Here is a 19552-nt window from a genome sequence, read left to right as displayed (position 1 = left end):
GCGCTTCTAGACCCAGGCTCTCTCTCTCTCTCTCTCTCTCTCTCTCTCTCTCTCTCTCTCTCTCTCTCTCTCTCTCTCTCTCTCTCTCTCTCTCTCTCTCTCTCTCTCTCTCTCTCTCTCTCTTGGTCATTTATATTTTTCCCCATAGTTTTTTCTTTGACAGCCTTAGAATAAATAGATACAATTGAAAGTGTGTAGACTCATTTAGTGTTGTTTTGCATGGCAAGTATCTAAATGATTGATGAATGGGGAATGTTTTTTTCCCCCAAGATGTGTTAATTTGACATTATAATTAATTATGCAACTTAGGTCATTCAATACAATAAAGGTTTTATGAAGGATATTGAGTTGTATATGATTTATTATTGGTATAATGTATTCATTGATTAGGCTAGGCCTAGACCTATTGAGAGCAATCCCAATTTAAAGCAATGCCTTAAGGGTGACTAAAAGTTGTATATTGCTGTATGATTAACTTTTCTTTGTATTTTTGTAAATAATATAAAGGTTGAAGGATGATTGATTTTAAAAGGTTATTTTTCGCAATGTGACTATTGGTAGGTGTAAAACAGTGTTTCCTAGAAGGTCGTGGCCACCGGCTGAACACACAGTGGGCAGCAGGTAGCAGAAACATGGCGGAGACTGAGCTGAACGTTGACAGCATCATCTCTCGATTGCTGGAAGGTAGTGTAGCCTTACAGACCCGTTGATTTAGCTTACATTTAAAGAGCGATTTGATATTCTTGTTATTGTTTTCATGGGCAGGAAAATTGTATTTTAAAACCCCTTAACAATGTGTTATTCCGTTGACAACCGTTAGCATGCTGCTAACAGCTGCATCTGCTAACGTGAAGCTAGTTTCCCCCACACAAATCTCGTTTAAATTACAGAATTGGGGAAAAGATCAAGTCCGGATAACTCTAAATGTAGTTATCAATGTATAATACAACGCTGAATGTTGTTTTCAGATGATAGCCAGGCAAGTGAGCTTTGTGTATGGTTGGCTTTATTTACGTTGTCAGGCCTTGTTGTTAGCAGGACTGCTAGCAACTGCCCACGGGACACACCCCCTTTCAGAAGGACAACATCGAGGGCTGCTCTGGACAGACACTTAATAGTTATTTTGCTGGGATACAGAGTACTTCTATTAATAAACCAACTTCATAAACATGATCATGAACCACGAGCATGACTCGTCTTTACTTATTTCAAGCTGGGTTAATTTTACTAGCGGAAAATTGCTGCCTTCTCACTAGGTCAATTCAATGCAAGGCTTAGTGGAGGTTGGAAGGATAAACCGTTATCATTCTGTTTTGGTTTTCTTAAAACTACAGGCAATATGGTGCAGACAGACCTTGAATTATTAGGCATGCACAGTGATACTGTGGATACCTATTATTATTGTTATTATAACAGTAGTGGTCATCCATAATTACTCCCTGGCATTGCTGTGTGCTTGAACATTGACTGCATAGCCCTTTGGTCTTGTAGTGCGAGGATGTCGTCCTGGGAAGATAGTGCAGATGACGGAGGCAGAGGTGCGTGGGCTCTGCATCAAGTCGAGGGAGATCTTCCTAAGCCAGCCTATACTGTTAGAGCTGGAGGCGCCACTCAAAATCTGTGGTAGGTAGTCTACTATAACCAACTGTAAACACTCATCATGCATTCAACACCAATGCAAAAGTTCCATTATTTGTGTGTGTGTGTGTGTGTGTGTGTGTGTGTGTGTGTGTGTGTGTGTGTGTGTGTGTGTGTCTGTGTGTACATTCCCAAGCTAAATGTGAATGGATGCCTGTGAAAACCATTTGCATTTTTGGATGCTTAAACAGATCCACAAAAGGTTAAACCAATGCATTTCTTTCCTTAAAGCCGAAACGCATATCTTTAACTATTTCAAACTCCTTCCCTTGCCAGTTAAAAGTAGTCCATAAAATCTATCATGTCAGTAAATTATCCTAATAATCTTGCGTTTTGGAAATTGTTTCTGTGCAGAAGTCAGGGATGATCTTTCATTTTCCTCTCCTCTCTCATTTCATCTGCTCCTAAATCACGATTAAAATACAAAAAAATGTGAGTGGAATATTAAAGCAGGGGTGTTCTGCCGCTTTTTGTACCAGGCGACATCCATGGCCAGTACACAGACCTGCTGCGGCTGTTTGAGTACGGGGGCTTCCCGCCCGAGGCTAACTACCTGTTCCTGGGGGACTATGTGGACCGGGGGAAGCAGTCCCTGGAGACCATCTGCCTGCTGCTGGCCTACAAGGTCAAGTACCCCGAGAACTTCTTCCTGCTGCGCGGCAACCACGAATGTGCCTCAATCAACCGCATCTACGGCTTCTACGATGAGTGTGAGATTCGGGCTGGGGGGCTTAATGTAACAGTCGTTCAAGTCCACATTAGGAGTAGACTTGGTTCTGAAAAATCTACAAAAAATTTTCCATCTGTAGGCTGATATTATTTCCCAATTCAAATTCTTGCAAGCTTATTTTGTCAGTTGCATCATCTCTTCTACAGGCACAGCATCTATTCAAATTCTGCCCGTGTTTTTCATTTTCAGGCAAGCGCCGGTTCAACATTAAGCTCTGGAAGACCTTTACAGACTGTTTCAACTGCTTGCCCATTGCAGCCATTATAGATGAAAAGATCTTCTGTTGTCATGGAGGTAAGGGAATACTGTTGTATACTTTGAATTCATTCATTCAAATACATTCCAAGTTTTGCAGTGTTTGTCATGGTTAGTTATATTTGTGTGAACTGAAAGTGAAGTAAACATAAGGTTTTGCTAAAAAAAATAATTAGATGTGTATTATGTATAGTGTGAAATGCATTGTTGCTGTTTGTAGCCATCAGCATGTACTACGAAATATCAGGGTCATTTAACCTTGAAAAATGAATAACTATATAAATTAATCCTACACATTGTCACTTCAGTTTTGCACCTCTGCCGTGGGTAATGATTGACATGACTGACACTGTTCTCCCAAACCACCAGGGCTGTCGCCTGATCTGCAGTCCATGGAGCAAATTAGACGCATCATGAGACCCACGGATGTCCCTGATACAGGTCTGTTATTCATTTTGGAAAACTCTGAGGGACTCTAGGGTACATTCTTCTGACCTCAGGAAATTTTGTCCTGAGCTCCTTCTACTTTTGTAGAAGGGCAGCCAATAACAATTTCAGTTAAGTAAATGACGTGGCAAATTTGAATGTGAAGAAAGACTTAATACAATTCCATAAATTAAGTGTTACCATATCTAGGATTGGAACTGCATGTGTGGTTGTTGTTGGTACGAGACTTGGTTCATAGTCCCCTTATCCTCCCCTGAAGGCCTGCTGTGTGACCTGCTGTGGTCGGACCCGGACAAGGACGTGCAGGGCTGGGGGGAGAACGACCGCGGCGTCTCCTTCACCTTCGGCGCCGACGTGGTCAGCAAGTTCCTCAACCGCCACGACCTGGACCTCATCTGTCGAGCCCACCAGGTGAAACTGAGGGGCTGTGCTGCCATTAGAGCTTGCATGTGTTGATTGAGAATATGATTAAGAGCAGGGGGGGGGGTGTGTACAAAGGATACATTGTGCTAAAGAATTGAACAGTTTAGTCTCATTGACTTGAATAGAAAACTCCCTGAATCAATGTGATCCATGGTAAACACACTGATATAAAGGATAGTAACTGTGATTACCATAGATAGTATCATTATATTATAATATCAGGATAGTAATATTGGACAGACCACAATGATTTGACCACATGAAACGTAAATGAATAAGACAATATACTCAAATTGTCACTGTGAAGTGTTTGTGTGTGTGTGTATTGCATCTCTTCAGATCTATCCCTAGGGCCCTGTGGTTCTTATGGTTGACCCCCTGTGTTTCGGGCCCTTAGGTCGTAGAAGATGGCTACGAGTTCTTTGCCAAGCGGCAGCTGGTGACGCTGTTCTCTGCTCCCAACTACTGCGGGGAGTTTGACAACGCCGGGGGCATGATGAGCGTGGACGAGTCTCTAATGTGCTCGTTCCAGGTAAGAATCCGGCTCCAAAGGAAGGCCTCAACAGGCCCTACCGTCTTACCTTCACCTCGCACTATGGTCTCCCATAAGCAGAGCTCCCTGGGTGGATGGGCTCCTGGGGGGGAACCATTTGGTCTGGAGAAAAGTTCTAGTTTAGTCATTTTTAATGGAGTGAGCGTTGAAAAGTTATACTGTGCAGTTTTAAGCCCTCTGAGAAAAGCAAAATGGGACCAACTCAGCGTTTAGAGACACATAGCCAAGGAGTGCCAAGGAGGCTGATGTCAAATAGAACTGTCAAATATATTGTAAATATTGACTCTAAATGAGTGTCCGTAGGAACCGATATTGACCTTAATTCACTTGAAAACATGCATTTCAGATCCTGAAGCCCTCGGAGAAGAAAGCCAAGTACCAGTATGGCGGGGTGACCTCGGGGCGTCCCGTCACCCCCCCTCGAACCGCTCAAGCCCCCAAGAAAAGGTGAGCAGCTGGCCCCAACCCGTCCCCCATGCCGCGTCCAGGCCCCCCATCCCCGACCCTGTTCCAGACACCTCCGCCTCTGCTCTCAGCCAGCATTGTTCAGGTGTAAACTGATCATACCGTGTGGAAATGATTTGCTTGTTTGTTGGGTGTTTTCCGTTAATTTACTCGTGTAAAGTATTTTTTATGCAATAAAACGTGTTGCTTAGCCCTTAAACCATTAGTCCTTTGAGCAATATGAGATTCACCCCGTGTGGAACGGCCAAACATGTGGAACAGATGGCCCCGGGCCTCATGTGTTCATGGCATTGTGACTTTGAGGACGGTTGTGTGGTTGCTGAGTGTGCGCTTGTGATTGAGAAGGTGTGGCGGTTGTGCGCCAGTGAATTCAAACTTGTGTTCCTCCAGACCAATGGGTCTCTCCCGAATGTGTCTCTCCTCTTATTCTGATCCATGTACTTTAATGGGGTTGCCAACATTGTCCATACATATGGTGTACAGTAAATTACACCTGTTGATTGATAATAAATGTAACCATAAATTATGTTGGTTAGGCCATCTGCTTAATGTAATAGATGAGCATTAATCAACTGGTTTTAAGAATTAACTCCAATTTCTTTGTTCCTCAAGTTGGAATACATTTCTGATTACAAAAACAGTAGAAACAAAGCAATTTGAAGCATTGATGCAAAGGGAGGAAACCAATTTGATCAAATTCATATTGGAAAATGTCTGTCACTTATAGAGCAGTAATGGGGCGCCATCAGTTCATTGCGATTAATCTATACAGCATGGTACTTGTGCAGTACTTGGAAGTCCTTACGTTCTTGATACACCAGCTCAGTTTTTGTACTTGCACATATATTTATTGCTACCATTTTTGAAAGGTGATCTCAGCTCACCATTATCACATTTGAAGAACCGCATACAGTTATGTACAGTATTAGGCGTTGGACAGTCTTCTTCCATTGCCCTTCAATGCCACTGGTCACCGCAGGACAATATACGCAAGCACGCAGAAAGTAAAGTGAACGCAATTTGTTGTTTGCATCACAGTACTTTACTCCCATCTAGTGGTTATTTAGTAGATAATTTTCATCACACAGAGGTAACCTTCACCTTTTTTGAGTCTTATTTATTTTAATCTTGAATTTGCCTTGTGAATCTATTTAGTCTTCAAGTTGGGAACAGTTGTGTGAACAATTTTAAGATTTGTACAGGTTTGTTTCAAACTTGGTAAATTATGTGTGGGTAATATTTTCGATTCGATTGAACAATTGAATGGTAATTCAGCTTGGAATCAAATGAATGAAAATTCCAAGATATTAAATTCTAAAAGTTCAGTTAAATTAACATTAAAGAAGCATAAGGTGATCAAAGTTGCATCCAGTATGCACTAGTGCTGATTTCATTGTACAAAACATCTGAAAATGCAGTACTCGTTTATTACATTGCAAACCGTCTGTACAGTTCATGACAACACCTATTGATTCTGGTGTCAAAAGCAGTGTGACTTGGCATTATAAAAGATACACTTTATATTTTCATGTCTGCATGAGGTTATACATGCCCTCGTATCAATATTGTCATTCACATATTAAAGACATCAACCAATCAGCTGTCAGACCCATTTCTTCTTCATCGAACCAACCTTCTCGCTATCATCGAGACCGCCAGAGGAGTCAATTTAAATTGCACCGATTTTTCTCCTGAGGCTCCAGGTGTCAGTCCTGCTTCAGGGCTGAGCGCACCGACTGGGGCACTCTGTTGACATAGTACTGGTGGTTGTGGAGCGTGGCCAACACGCCCGCTGAGTTCATGTGCTTCACATTAGCATCATAGCAGTAGTCATTGCCATGCATGTCTGTCAGCTTACCTACAGGGGCACAGAAAGGTGAATGAGAAAGGAAAGTCAACCATATACATATATGTTCCGTTTTTACATAAAACTCTTTAACAAGCTAAGGTGAGTAAAACTGGGGTACGAAACTGCAGATATTAACATTTCTTCCATTAACTTCTGGATACCTGTGTCATGTGACACTTTATTTATGACAGATTTATTTTGATCTTATAATGTGTATATAAATAACAGCATTGACATTAGTAAAAACATCCCTATAAGGAAAACATTGACACTTTTAATATAACAAAGTTAAGCTTGATTACCGAAGATACAGGTATCAGAGGCTAAACGTTTTGCTCTGTTTAGCAATTTAACAGAACAAATTCTGTTTTACCTCCCACAGCATGCAGGATGGCCTCAGTGGCACAAGTATCCCACTTCTTACATCCTGGACTCGCAAAGACATAGGCAGAGGCCTTCCCCTCAATTAGCTGGATTATCTGCAGAGTATTGATGAGGGCAATGTAATTCTCTTATTTAGATATACACAATCTAATCACATGTTACAGGAACAGCCCGACAGTAGGTCTGATGCTAAGTCAATATGGGCGTTGACGTATTTGCATTGGCAATCACAGCCTTATAACAAATTGGTCCGGCTCACCTTGTTTCCAGCTCCGCCCACTCTGATGACCTCATGGGGCTCCATGGCATCCACGCAGTCGGTCACTACCTTGTTGCTATGGGAACGAGTGGTGGTGACGATGCGTCTGTCACCCGGGACTTCCTTCACCTCAATTCCAAACGTGCCCAGTCCCAGCACGCCCCACATGGTTCTGCCCAGGTCAGCGCCTCCTCCCACCTGAACGATGAAGAACGTGTTGTGACCCCTGATCGTAGGGGGGGACGTCTTTGACAAACAGCAAGAAGTTCTTATTATCTTCGTGATTATGGGGGTACCTGGTAGTTGTAGAAAGGCTGGTTGATGACCCCGGCGATGGCCTTGCCTCCGTACGAGATACCGATCAGTACCGTCACGTTGTCCAGTAGCCCTGGAGGAGCGTATTACCGGGAGGTCAGATAACTGGGGTCCCACAGTGCAGACTAGTTCTTAATCCAATAAGATCATGCAAACAGTGGATCCAGCTCAACGTGCGCTCTAGAGGACTGATCGATCCAACACCTCCCTCACACTGAAACATTAAAAGGGTAAGGCTCCGCAGTCAGACGTGGTAGGGGGCCGAAGCGAAATACACAGCCCAGTGTGTGCAGTGTTATGATAGAGCAATCCAGTGACATACTGTATCAGCATGCCGCCATGCAAATCTATGGCATCCATGTCAGGGGCAACATTGATGCAAGTGTGTTTAAAACATAGGGTATCATATAAAGATATAAACCAGAGAGAATGCATGAAGACCTTACCCTCTGTATACTCCTTGGTACCATCAAGTGGATCGACCCATACTACCAGCTGAAAGCAAGACAATGGTTTAGGAGCAGCATAAGCAAACTGTTACAGTTAACTAGCCTTAAGTATCAGACCAAGGATGCTGCAGCCTCCTAACGACTACAAAGAGTATAGTATGTCTTTTAATTCCCACATTGGACTTTGAAACCTTTTTTAGAATTGCGTGTTGAGTTGTGGCTCATCAAGGCTATGTGCCCATTACTTGAATCACCACGCATTCTTACATTACAAGGCGTGTCTGCTCCTCTTACCTCCTCCTCCTTCAGGTCTTTATACTCTGAGGGACAGCACTTCTGGAGGATAACGTCCTCCTGGCCCTCCTCCATGAGGTCTGCCCTTGGCTCCTCTTCAGGAAGGTCCTGCAGAAAGACATGTTTATGATTGACTCCTGTGGCCATAGAGAGCATGAATTTACTTTATGACAATGTTATGACATTATAGTGAGGGTGGAGTAACAAGTCCTAAGCAGCACCAGAGAGGGACACACGTGACAATAGCTCACCTCCTCTCCAATTATGGTAATTTTAGGGAAGTGTTTGGACAGAGAGGCACATATGCTCTGCTGAGCCAGTCTGTCTGCCAGAGTCTGAAGGTCATTGGCTCCGGTCTGTCAATCACAAGCAGAATTACTTAAGTAACATTTTTATACTGTTAGGAAAACACTCATCATTCTACTGCATCACCTGTCCCCATATACTTAGTTGCTATGCTTGCTATTCTTCAAGATAGAAATTTGATTACGAAATGGTTCAACTTGAAATGGCATGTTAGAAGAGGTGACTTCAAATCGAATACATTCTGATGACTATGATTTCAAAGCATAATATTCGAATTGTATGAATTCAATGGTGACTACATTTAGATTAAAAAAACATTCAAAACATTAAGGTGCGTTGCTTCCATACAAATAACTGCCCATTGGTTGCAAACATTTTTTTTTATTTCTTGCATCCCGTGTTCAGTAATTTGCCTAAACCATTTTTCAATGATTCCAAAACAATGGTTGCATTGTGATTCATAAATGTTATCAATCACAGCCTACTCATGTTGGAGGTAAACACGCACGTCAATCAAATGGACACTGACCTTTTCCACAATGCCCAGCTCCCCGCTCTGGAGCACGTTCCTAACGATGGACCCGGCTCTCTCGGCCACGGCGTAGGCTGAGGCCACCAGGCGCATCACAACCGCAGGGTTTCTATTCATCGCTAAATTAATGGAGAATAGTTATATGTCATATTTCCCCATGGTTCTGCCGAGGTCGGCACCTCCTCAAACCTTACGGAATAAGAGTGTGTTGTGACGACAGATCGTAGGAGGGGGACGTCTTGGATATTCGAATACAATCTCATATCGGAGAACAGAAATCATATTTTCCAAAGATAACTGTTCATGCCTAAGGAATATTTTAACAGCTTATAGTAGCAGGATGCAGTTGAGTATAAACAAGGAACTTATAATAGAGACAAATAGATACATATGAGAGCGAATTACTGGACTTACTGCTGGGGCAAAAGTCCAAAAGATGTTGCGATATATCTGCCGTCCCTGATGTGTACGGCAGAAGCAGCTACCTGTTTCGCCGTTTCGCCAGACCTCAATAGTGGCGAAGTCACGCCTCTTCCGGTAGAGCCCATGGGGAAAATATGAATGGGTTTCAATGGAGAGAAAGTAATTATCCTCTGGTCCCTGTCTTTATATGCCCCGCATTACACATATGTTGGATGTCGATTTAAATGATAATTTTTCATGCCAAGAGTTTGACCGTTTATTGTGCAATTGTTCAGTTAAAGGCGGTAGAGAAAACACAATGAGGAAGACTAGACGTCTCGTATGTGACGTCACGCTCCATGCGACCGGCGTGGACAAGACCGACAATCTCCCCATCGGCATAACTGAAACTCTCCACATGCCCCGATTTATAATGGTTTTCACCTCTTTCGGATGCTTAGATCCTCCCCTTGGAAAAAAAGCGGTGGAGAGAGAGCATGTCTGTACCGGAGTTCCAAGTGCGGGTGGTGACGTATATCATTCGCGTCGAGAGCAGCGAAGGGCTGTAGTTCACTTAAGCGGCTTCACACAAAACCTAACATTATCAAATTCCTCACGATTTTTTTTTCTATGCATGAACAATTATCATTTAAATCCAAAAACAACATATGTGTAATCCAGGACATATAAAAACTGGGACCAGAAAATAATTACTTTCTCTCAATTGAAAACCATTCATATTTTTCGATCTCATAGGTCCCATGGGCTCTACCGGGGAGGCGTGAATTCGCCACTAGATTTTTCATGCAAAGAAAACTAAACATTTTCGTGAAGAAGTTTCATAATGTTAGTTTTTTTCAAAGGGGAGGGTAAAAGTATCAAAAGACGTGCAAACCATTAAAAGTTTGGGCATGTGATGTGGAGAATTTCAGTTATGCCGATGGGGAGATTGTGGGTCTTGACCACGCCAGTCGCAGGGAGCGTGACGGCACATACTAGACATGTAGCATTTCTCATTCTGTTTTCTCTACAGCCTTTAACTGAACAATTGCACAATAAACGGTCACACTCTTGGCATGAAAATATCATATCATTTAATTCCACAAACAACATATGTTTAATCCGGGACATATAAAGACTGGGACCAGAAGATAATTACTTTCTCTCCATTGAAACCCATACATATTTTTTTTTTCTACCGGAAGGATCGTGACTTTGCCACTCAATTGTTGATGACCGGAAGTAGAGTAAGACGTCGACTCTGTTGGATCCAAAGCACGCCCACCACGTTGCATGAAACTCCCACTCATTTTTTTATGAAACAAGAAATCACTCAATTCACATCAGGGAAAAACCAGGTGTTTTCCCATTATCTAAATACTTGAATATCTTGGAAAGTATGTTATTTAAAAACAACAAAGACATGCTACTCTGTAGAGATGTGGCTTATTGAGCTTTATTTAATATATTACTTCATGACGTATTGTGACAACCCAATAAAACTGGATGACTACATGTCCAATAACTTAAAAAGAAAAAACACTCTGAGGCACTCTTTCCCAACAGGACAATTTTCATTTCTTAATTTGTTAGGCAGATAGAGAATGGTAACCCATTTCTCCCTCTAACTGCTCTACAGTTATAGCGCCGAGGATGGGCTGACAGTCAGGGTTGAACACAGAATAAGCACTCAGTTCCCCGGGTTGTCGTGCAGCCGGGCTGCGAAGTCCTTGGTACATCCAGTAGAAGAGGGAGAGGACGAAAAAGGGAAGGCCGAATTCCAGTTCAGCGAAGAGTCCGAGAAGGACAAGCCACAGCAAAACTTTAAATAAAGTGCGATTATCGAAGCAAAGCCTGCTGGAACCAATCCATCTTCCAATAGCACTGTCCAGAGTCCAGTCTGACCTATCCTACAAAAGGTAGACACACGTGTTTAATTAATCTCCAAACACATCTCGAGTAGGAAAGTATGGCACATTGTTTTTTTAAAATATTATTACAGAATGGAATAGCATTTAGTTAACCAATTACAATGTAATGTTAAATAAAAGGGGTTAGGGTTAACCCTATCAAATATGTGTTAAGAAATTGATAAATTGTATTGAATGTTCTCAATTCTCTTTAGCCTATCATTAGTTAGAATGCAGTGTGTGTGTGTGTGTGTGTGTGTGTGTGTGTGTGTGTGTGTGTGTGTGTGTGTGTGTGTGTGTGTGTGTGTGTGTGTGTGTGTGTGTGTGTGTGTGTGTGTGTGTGTGTGTGTGTGCGCGCGCGGTGTGTGCGCGCGGTGTGTGCGCGCGCGGTGTGTGTGTGTGTGTTAAACCTCACCCACCACGACCGAGTAAGCCACAAAGGACATATAGTTAACAGTGTTAATTCCACATGTATTATGTTGCATTGGGAAACTTACCTCGACCTGGATCGTTTCTCTCTCTATGTAAGGGCTGGTGATGTTGGCCTGCGTGGGAGCCTGTAGTGCCGCCTCGTTTGTAGGTTCAATCGTGTCTAATGCTGTCGATGTTCTGGGCGGTTGGTTGGCTGTACTTTCGACTGTTTTGGTTGCGTTTTCAGCCTTTCTCCTAGCCCTGAATTCAGCAAGTTTTTGTTCCATAACAGCCCCGACTGGTACCTGTCCGCTTTGCGGAAATGGGTGGACATCAACCATGGTTATCGGAAGTAACTATAACATGTCTATGTAGTCAATTGCTTCACATGTATATGAAAACATCACATTTGAAGTTGCTACATAATCATATAAACAAATATAGTCGAATACGATCAAGGATTTCAACACAGTGAATAATTGTGAGGGTTTATTTCAGGTTTGTTTACCTCTCAATTGTCAACGTGTATTTATCGGAATCCGGAACCAGTTGTCGTAAATACTGTCGTAAAGGTCCTAACGTTAAACAGAACCAGGAACTTCACCGCCCGGTTTGTTTTCATCCTTTGGTGAGTAATATTTAACAACATTATCATGCAAAGTATAGTTGTATCCTCTTCGTCCACAATTTATAATAATACATATGCCAATTGAATTGCCAATACAGTATGTGCTTTTTTTCCATAGTCTTTACTCAAACAAGAGGCAGAGCATCTCCTTATCGATGACTGTTTGCTGTATTCTTGAATTTAAAACCACGCTCCCAGGTTGCTTACTGTGGAAGTGAACTGGAATTTTGCAACAAAGAAGCTGCATAAATAAACCTTAAATGTTTACCGTACCCGTCTAGAATTGCACTAGAAATTATTTTCAGTGGGTGTCATGAAAGATGGCAAATTCCATCCACGACATTGTGGTCTACAATCACGCCCACACGAAAGGCAGACATTCTGAAGGCAGACATACAATAAATGTATTGCTAGTTATGAGTTTATGACCTAATACATTGGTTATTTCCCCTGCCCCCGACCCCCCCCAGAAATGGCCTCAGCTCCAACACCACAACTGACCCTTACTGTTGAGCAGGCCAGAGGTAATTATTTTATTAGTACCTTAGCACGTGTTTGTTACTCTTTATAATATATGTGATATAGCTTTCTTAATTCTCAACATTGTCTACTTCCTCTTTCAGTTTTCAGATTGAGGGTAATATCTGAAATCTTTGCGATACTGAAAAGCTTTTCCCCCCTGTTTGTGTACATACAGTGGTGCTTAGTGAGGTCATCCAGGCCTTCTCTGTACCAGAAAACGTTGCACGGATGGAGGAGGCAAGGGAAAGTGCCTGCAATGACATGGGGAAGATGCTGCAGCTTGTCCTTCCTGTAGCCACACAGATTCAACAAGAGGTTATCAAAGCCTATGGCTTCAACAATGAGGGAGAGGGTAAAGTCATATTTTCATCGTTTTATATATCGCACGTTAACTATTAACCATTCGGAATGATATTCTTGTCACCAGAAACCACCTGAATGTTCGTGCTGAGCTGATCCTGCCATTCTTTACAGGTGTACTGAAATTTGCCAGATTAGTAAAGATGTACGAAACTCAGGACCCAGAGATTGCTGCCATGTCGGCGAAACTGAAGTCCCTCCTGTTGCCGCCCCTGTCCACACCACCGATTGGAGGGGCCATACCAGCCTCATGAGGAATGGAATGTCAGAATGGAATATCAAAATGGAAGCTTGTAACATTCATAAACTGCCAACTGGCCATTTGATTGCCCTTATTCATTGTTTCAGTCGTTCCAGAAGCCTGCCTACACTGCATCCCAATTTCATTGTTTAAATCCATGTTGTAAGTAGTGTTTTACCTTTTTACATTGAATGCATAATTGTAGTGAGGTTGCTGGAATTGTGTTATGGTCACAGTATTTATTTATCAGGTTCCAGGGCTCCAGAATAACTTTTTTCCCTATCATTCTCACACTCATTGGCCTGCTACAGATGCCGGATTCGATGACACGCCCCTTCCCCGTTTAACGTGTACAAATACAAAGTCTAAAAAGGGCAAATTTCAGTCGCACTCAAATTTTGGTCGCAAAAGAGGACCATTTGGTTGCAGTCTGGAGCCCTGAGATAAATTGTTATGTCATTCACAATAACCCATGTCATTCACAATAACCCACTTAAATGCAATCATTTTATAATGTGTCAGATATTGACAAATATGTATTAAAATTGTAAAAGATAACATTCCGTCTGTTCTGATCATCATGCATCACAAACCAAACTGGCACCATTATAAATGTATACATATAACTTTATTATTGTTACTCAACGTTTGGAAACTGTTTATAGGTTGTAAATTGTTAAAAATTAAATAGCATCTCGTCTCTCACCTTTCACCCACTCACACAGTGAATACAATCATACGTTTTACCAGGCCAGCATATAAACTTCACGTCCGGCCCCTCCCTCTGTTGTGCATCGAGTTTGAGAACAGATGTGACATGCGTGACTGGAAGTGTTCATATAAATAAAAGATTCATAGATATACATTTACACACAAAATATCATAGTGCCTCATATTGCTTTGCGTGGCCCAGGCCATTTTAAAGAGATGTGGTTCTCTTGCTGCTCCCTGTGGAGGAGTGGTCCTCAGTCCTTTCTGCTCGGGGATGGGTCACAACATTTGAAGGAAGCTTGGGGTGGTTGAAGGTGGTTGATCACATCTCAAAGTGGCGAAAGATGCCTTCAATGTATCCCAGTACCCTCTGCCAGTTGGGTCCGTCTGCTTTGAGCATCTCCTCCACCGTCTGCCACATTGAGGTTATTAAAAGCATGTCACAGATAAACCCCCAAGGTTCTAATGTTAAGGCCTATAAATAAAGTGCCATTATTAACATAGGCCCTGTTTTGTAATCAAATATTGATCCAAGATTGAAATCTGTTGTTTTGGATTTACATTTAAACATTTATTCATTTTTTTATTGAAAATCATAATAACTGAATTGATATATCAAGAGTCTTGAGCTCTACCTAAATGTGATTGAGGTTAGAAAACTTTCTTTCTTCCTCACATCTTACCAGTGTGGCTGTGATTCCAATACTGTTCCCAGTTTGGAAAGCAAGGTCCAGGTTGCCTTTCTGTAAGATTAGAAGAAGGAACCGAATCAGTCATAGACAGACCTTCCCTTGTCATAGTAGCACTTTGGGCCAAAAGGATCCTCTAGATTTTTATCGGTTTGGGAATCCTGCTCATTTATGTGTGTGTTGGCTATTATTTTTTTTGTATTGCTTCTCTTTTAAATGAACCTTGAGTCTAATAATAAAAGTTGATGATTAGTATTTGGCATCTTGTGAATAGCTTAATAGTATCAATTGGCAAATGTTCCAACTTAGAGTACTTTCTGTTCTTAAAATGACAAATTTGTCTCAGTGTTGATCTAAGAACCAGTGGCTGGAATCTGTCCTTTATCTTTAGTTTTAGTTACTTTGATCAGTCTATACTATAAAAAATAAAAATAAATACATATGGATATGCATAGAAAAATCCAGAAATATATAAATATTGGCCTTTGAATGAGATGCAACATAAAATAACAACATGGAAGTCCCGTCTGGGACTGGAACTTTAGAACTTCAGAGTATTTTCTCTCACCTTGTCCTCAGGTGTGAGACTGCCGTATGGGACGTGCGACGGCATGTAGGTGTGGTACACGGCGCAGAAGGCCAGGCCGTCCTCCCAGCTGCTGCTGAAGTTTGTGATCTCAATATTCTGTTCAAACACATTTTGATTTGAGAACATAGAATGGATTCCGAGTCACTTGCACTGGTAGAGACCTTACTAAACAGAACAACGTTCTTAAATTAAAAGGGTAATTACAAATTTTTGAGCACAAATATACTATTTGAGTTGGGCCGAGTTCAGAGATCCATCCCCGCTCAAAGGTCAAATTCAGCGAAAACTGTGTGCACTGTTGGACAGGAGTAACGTTTTAATCTCCAACCTTATATCCCTTGGTACGTGTTTGGCACCAGCGGAGCAAGGCGTTTCTCCTGGAGCCGCCGTGACGTCGTAGCAGAACGCTAAAGGCATCCTGAGGTCTGTGGAAGCAGCACAACAGGGGAGAGTTTTGAGAAAAAGAGCGTTTAACTCTTCTCAGGGGTCATGTTATGCCTTTCTTTGTAGGATCAACTCCTGTAATAAATGCATGTTTATGTCATCAAATTCTCTTTTCACAATCCCATTACTCCCAGTGGGCATCAGAGTGCTGCAACATCCATTTTACAGTTCACTTAATCTTTGTTTAAAATTTCGATTCAATGAATACTAGTCAAAAGTCGTAAGGTGGCACCAACTGTCATGTCTGCAATAATCAAACTAATCAAATTTCTAAACAACATAACTTGTTTTTTTACCTATTGGAATCAGGGTTTGGGTCCTCATCCGGCTTTTCTTCAAGCAAAACAAACACAGCAAACATTTAAAATGATCAAAACCAAAGAAAATGTAATTTAACGGAATATCGATGCCGTTAATACAACGTTGATTTACTTGTAGAAAAATTGGACCAACTGTCTTGCCGTTGCAGAAGACTAGTCGTCTTTTTCTCTTTGGCAGGCTCTTCCTTCTAGAAAAGGTTAGGAACAAACTTATCTCATCACGATTGAACAGCAAAACCTTTTTTTATAAAACATTGGGTGCAATATCTGTTTAAAATTGTGCATGGATTTAATCCACTCTACCTTGCATAGCGGCAACGTTGAACTGTTGTTTTGGCAGGGGCAGCTTTTATTGGTGTTTTCAGGGAGAGGGAGTCGAGAAAGGCTCCTGAGAAAAGACAAAAACAAAATCCCTTGATGCATGATTGTCTGTCATGTAATAAAACAAAGAGAGCCCGTTGAGGGAAGACCCGGCCACTTACCAGGATCTTTCAGAAAGCATCAAAACTCTCCTGTGGTCTGGAGTACCGATGCCTGCCTCCGCCTCCTTCTTCTTCATGGCAGCCAAACTGAGAATGTAAGCCTCAGCGACACCCTTTCCAGCAAGCTGCGTCTTCTCCGACTCCAGGTCACCCTCCCCCCCGAGGCTCCCCACGCAGCCATGCGTCCCTCCGTCCTCCACACCTTTAGGTTGTGCCTCGCAATGTCCTTCCACGTCCTGAGCCTCCACATCCGTGTGCACCCCTTCAAGCAGCTTCTCCCCTAAGTCCTTCTTTCCCACCGCGCAGTTCTGCCGCCTACCCTCCTCTTTCCCGTCGTTACCCTGCTCCTCCGCCGAGGAGTCTCCCACCACATTCACCTCTGGCTCTGCTCCATCCTTCGCCAAACCGCGTGCACTGATTCGAGCGTCCGACCCCGTGTGCCCCCGCCGCCGCCGCCTCTCTGCGTTCAGCGTGGACAGCTGATGACGGGCGTCTCGGTGCTGGGCTTCCAGGTCCCGCAGCTCCCGGTCCTGCTCCTGCTGTCTCTTCAGGGCCTGCGCCAGCCGGGCCTCCGCGGCGCCGTGGTGCTCCCGGACCGCGTCCAGCGCCTGCTCGGCCTCCGCACGCAGCCTGTCCGCCACGGACACCGCCACCTGCAGGTCACGCTGGAACTGCAGCCACTCTGCCCTCTCAGTCTGCAGAGTCACAGGGGGAGCAGAGTTAAAGAACTATTCAGGTTGAACAGTTATGCATCTTAATAATCATTAAATTAACATTAACAATTAATATTCAAGTGAGATGATCTTTTTTCTCCATAGTCATGTTCCTTCACAGTATGTTTATATATGAAAACCAATACAATTCTTGAACCGCATAGGTTGGCATAGGTTAACCACAGCATACATAGTTGCCTCTCTCAGTAACCAGTACTTGGGTGATGGAGCAAGATAGGAGATCTGAGTTACCCGTAGAGTCTCCTTTAAGAAGTTTACCTCCTCGACCAGCTCACCCCTCTCTGACACCAAGCGCCTGAGGAGCTCTGGCAAAAGTAGAAACACACAAGGCCCCTACTTTAAAAAACTAATACGAGACATCACATGATGGATTCTATGCCATTTTAGTAATTTGAGGAAGAGTTGTCGGGTAGTTAGTGCAGTATTAATAAGCATACCCACTAGGAGGCAGTTTACAACTACACAAAAAATAAAGTGTATATTGTTCTTTCACAATCTAATATTTCATTGAAATAGCAAAATAAGAACTATAAAACCCAAATTATATACCTAAATAATATCATTCCGTTCAAGGGATGGGGCTAGGCCTTGATGTTTTGTTATTCTCGAGGGGAAAACTATATCGTCAGTTAAAATGTAATCCAAATCAGAAACAGACAGGATGACGGTATTCCTTAAAATTAAAACCAGATTAAAAAACAGTATCAGCTGGGTTAGCGAATTTCCCGAAGCTAAAACACTGCCATGTGCCCAACTTTCACAGTTCGGTTCAACAAGCAGACGTTGTGGTCCTACCTACTGCTCCGACTGAGTCGTCAGGACCGGGGCTGAGGCCCAGCGAGGCCCTGTAGTACTCCATCAGACTCTGCATCACCAGACTCGTCTCCAGCCCACTGTCTCTCTCCTGCCAGACTTGTTCCGTCGGCGAGCCCCAGGGCAGCGGCATCGGCGCCGGGCTGAGTGAGCCCACGTTCCCACAATGCTTTGCTCCCGCCTCTTCCTCTTCCTTTTTCTCGTGACTCAGAGACATCTGTGGAGAAGGTTGACTCTCCATGCTGATCAGTGCCCACTCCCCCTGAAGGACCTGCTGCCGCGGGCAGTTGCTCGGGGTCGGGGTAGGGGGGCAGGGACTGCAGGGGGTCTGCATCTTGTTGGTGAAGACTGAGGAGGAGGAGGAGGCCAAAGCAGCGAGCTGGGCTTCTTCTGAGGGGCTCGTAGGAGGCGTGTGGAAGAAATCCAGAGGAGAACCTGGAAGTAAATACACATTACCCTGGAAGTTACTATTAACATACTTTTTTTTTGTAAAAGAGCACAAAAAATTGAATGTATGATTGAAGTAACAATATCAACAATAAACAGTTTGTATATCCAGAAATCAATACTGAAACGTTCCAATTCAGTATTGTGAACTTTCAGATGCTCCTAAATGCTCTGATCTCGGTATCACTGGGACGGTGCATTAATGGTTAGAAATGAATGCTACCTCACTAGTAGGTTCTGTAGGGTGCCATGGTAGGTTGACGTGTGCAAGTATGATCAGTTGATATGTGGTGTTCCACAGGGGTCAGTTCTTGGACCTTGAATATTCTTGTTGTACACATACTCTCAGGGATCAATCATTGAGGCCACAGGTTTCTCCGACCACGGTCAGGTATTTAGACAAAATCCTGCCCAAAAGAGAGCTTCATACAGGCAGGTCCATCCATCCCACATCCAACCAATCCATGCTCTGGTCATCTCATGGCTGGTATACTGTAATGCTTTGCTGGCCGGGCGAAAATCACTGCACAGGATTCAGAATGCTGAAGCACTTGACAACCACTTATAATAATTAAAAGACTTTATATTGTCCAGTCTGTGTTTCTCAGCCTTGATTCAAGATAGACAGTTGCCAGACCATGAATCAATGACTGCATGATTGATTGATGCGGTCGATTAGTTGAGCTTCTCTTGCCACTCTTTGATTGACAAACACAAACAGAAACACACACGCCAACAGGGTAAAGACATCCTGCCTGAGGGACGCACTGTTCAGAATTTTTTGTCTTCACCCAAATATTGAGCTTGAGATCCCACAGATGCCAAATGGATGCTGCCATTTTTGTTTGCTTGCCGTAATTATTGAAGTGTGGCCTTTGCGCACACACAGGGTTCTAATGTGCACCCTGGAGAAATTAAATGATTCTGGTGCTTTATTTCTACTCTGCTGT

At 42.9% G+C, this 19552-nt stretch overlaps 5 protein-coding genes across 13 annotated transcripts in view; 2 read left to right on the top strand and 3 right to left on the bottom strand.

Moving 5' to 3' along the window:
- Positions 1-388: 388 nt before the first annotated feature.
- LOC115533901 (serine/threonine-protein phosphatase PP1-beta catalytic subunit-like) lies at positions 389-6110 on the top strand. The gene is made up of 8 exons (XM_030344393.1): positions 389-684; positions 1492-1623; positions 2118-2348; positions 2558-2662; positions 2993-3064; positions 3330-3481; positions 3891-4025; positions 4393-6110. Exons 1-8 carry the CDS (start codon positions 633-635, stop codon positions 4495-4497), a joined length of 984 nt encoding a protein of 327 aa, XP_030200253.1. The 5' UTR covers positions 389-632; the 3' UTR covers positions 4498-6110.
- On the bottom strand, positions 5919-9444 carry bpnt1 (bisphosphate nucleotidase 1). The gene is made up of 9 exons (XM_030344396.1): positions 9314-9444; positions 8897-9018; positions 8313-8417; positions 8062-8169; positions 7765-7813; positions 7300-7391; positions 7004-7201; positions 6734-6839; positions 5919-6369 (listed from the first exon to the last, which is right to left on the bottom strand). The coding sequence occupies exons 2-9, from the start codon at positions 9014-9016 to the stop codon at positions 6218-6220; spliced, it is 930 nt and encodes a 309-aa protein (XP_030200256.1). The 5' UTR covers positions 9017-9018; positions 9314-9444; the 3' UTR covers positions 5919-6217.
- Positions 9445-10372: 928 nt separating this feature from the next.
- saysd1 (SAYSVFN motif domain containing 1) lies at positions 10373-12215 on the bottom strand. Of its 2 annotated transcripts, XM_030344398.1 has the most exons (3): positions 12131-12215; positions 11709-11934; positions 10373-11211 (listed from the first exon to the last, which is right to left on the bottom strand). In XM_030344398.1, exons 2-3 carry the CDS (start codon positions 11907-11909, stop codon positions 10891-10893), a joined length of 522 nt encoding a protein of 173 aa, XP_030200258.1. In that variant the 5' UTR covers positions 11910-11934; positions 12131-12215; the 3' UTR covers positions 10373-10890. The 2 variants fall into 2 exon arrangements, with proteins under 2 accessions (XP_030200258.1, XP_030200257.1); XM_030344397.1 differs by lacking the exon at positions 12131-12215 and having other exon boundaries at positions 11709-12122.
- On the top strand, positions 12124-13931 carry grcc10 (gene rich cluster, C10 gene). 2 transcript variants are annotated; one of them, XR_003974258.1, is made up of 5 exons: positions 12124-12250; positions 12721-12774; positions 12948-13124; positions 13247-13535; positions 13685-13931. XR_003974258.1 is itself a non-coding variant. In XM_030344399.1 (4 exons), the coding sequence occupies exons 2-4, from the start codon at positions 12723-12725 to the stop codon at positions 13384-13386; spliced, it is 369 nt and encodes a 122-aa protein (XP_030200259.1). In that variant the 5' UTR covers positions 12124-12250; positions 12721-12722; the 3' UTR covers positions 13387-13931. The 2 variants fall into 2 exon arrangements, 1 of the variants encoding a protein (XP_030200259.1); XM_030344399.1 differs by having other exon boundaries at positions 13247-13931.
- Positions 13553-19552, bottom strand: part of LOC115533898 (cytospin-A) — a 36389-nt gene continuing 30389 nt past the window's right edge. For 5 of the 7 annotated variants that reach the window (XM_030344387.1, XM_030344389.1, XM_030344388.1 and 2 more), the window contains 10 exons: positions 18138-18590; positions 17574-17647; positions 16609-17303; positions 16430-16514; positions 16239-16314; positions 16103-16139; positions 15691-15787; positions 15342-15458; positions 14768-14827; positions 13553-14496 (listed from right to left, as the gene is read on the bottom strand). In XM_030344387.1, coding sequence (XP_030200247.1) covers positions 14407-14496; positions 14768-14827; positions 15342-15458; positions 15691-15787; positions 16103-16139; positions 16239-16314; positions 16430-16514; positions 16609-17303; positions 17574-17647; positions 18138-18590 — 1784 coding nt within the window. In that variant the 3' untranslated portion in view covers positions 13553-14406. The remainder of the gene's footprint in view (positions 14497-14767; positions 14828-15341; positions 15459-15690; positions 15788-16102; positions 16140-16238; positions 16315-16429; positions 16515-16608; positions 17304-17573; positions 17648-18137; positions 18591-19552) is intronic. The other 2 variants (XM_030344385.1, XM_030344386.1) reach the window with 2 other exon arrangements.

This window comes from Gadus morhua, chromosome 21, assembly GCF_902167405.1.
Source record: "Gadus morhua chromosome 21, gadMor3.0, whole genome shotgun sequence".
Lineage (NCBI taxonomy): Eukaryota > Metazoa > Chordata > Actinopteri > Gadiformes > Gadidae > Gadus > Gadus morhua.
Note: the sequence above shows the minus strand (reverse complement) of the source record. Positions and strands in the feature narration are given on the sequence as shown.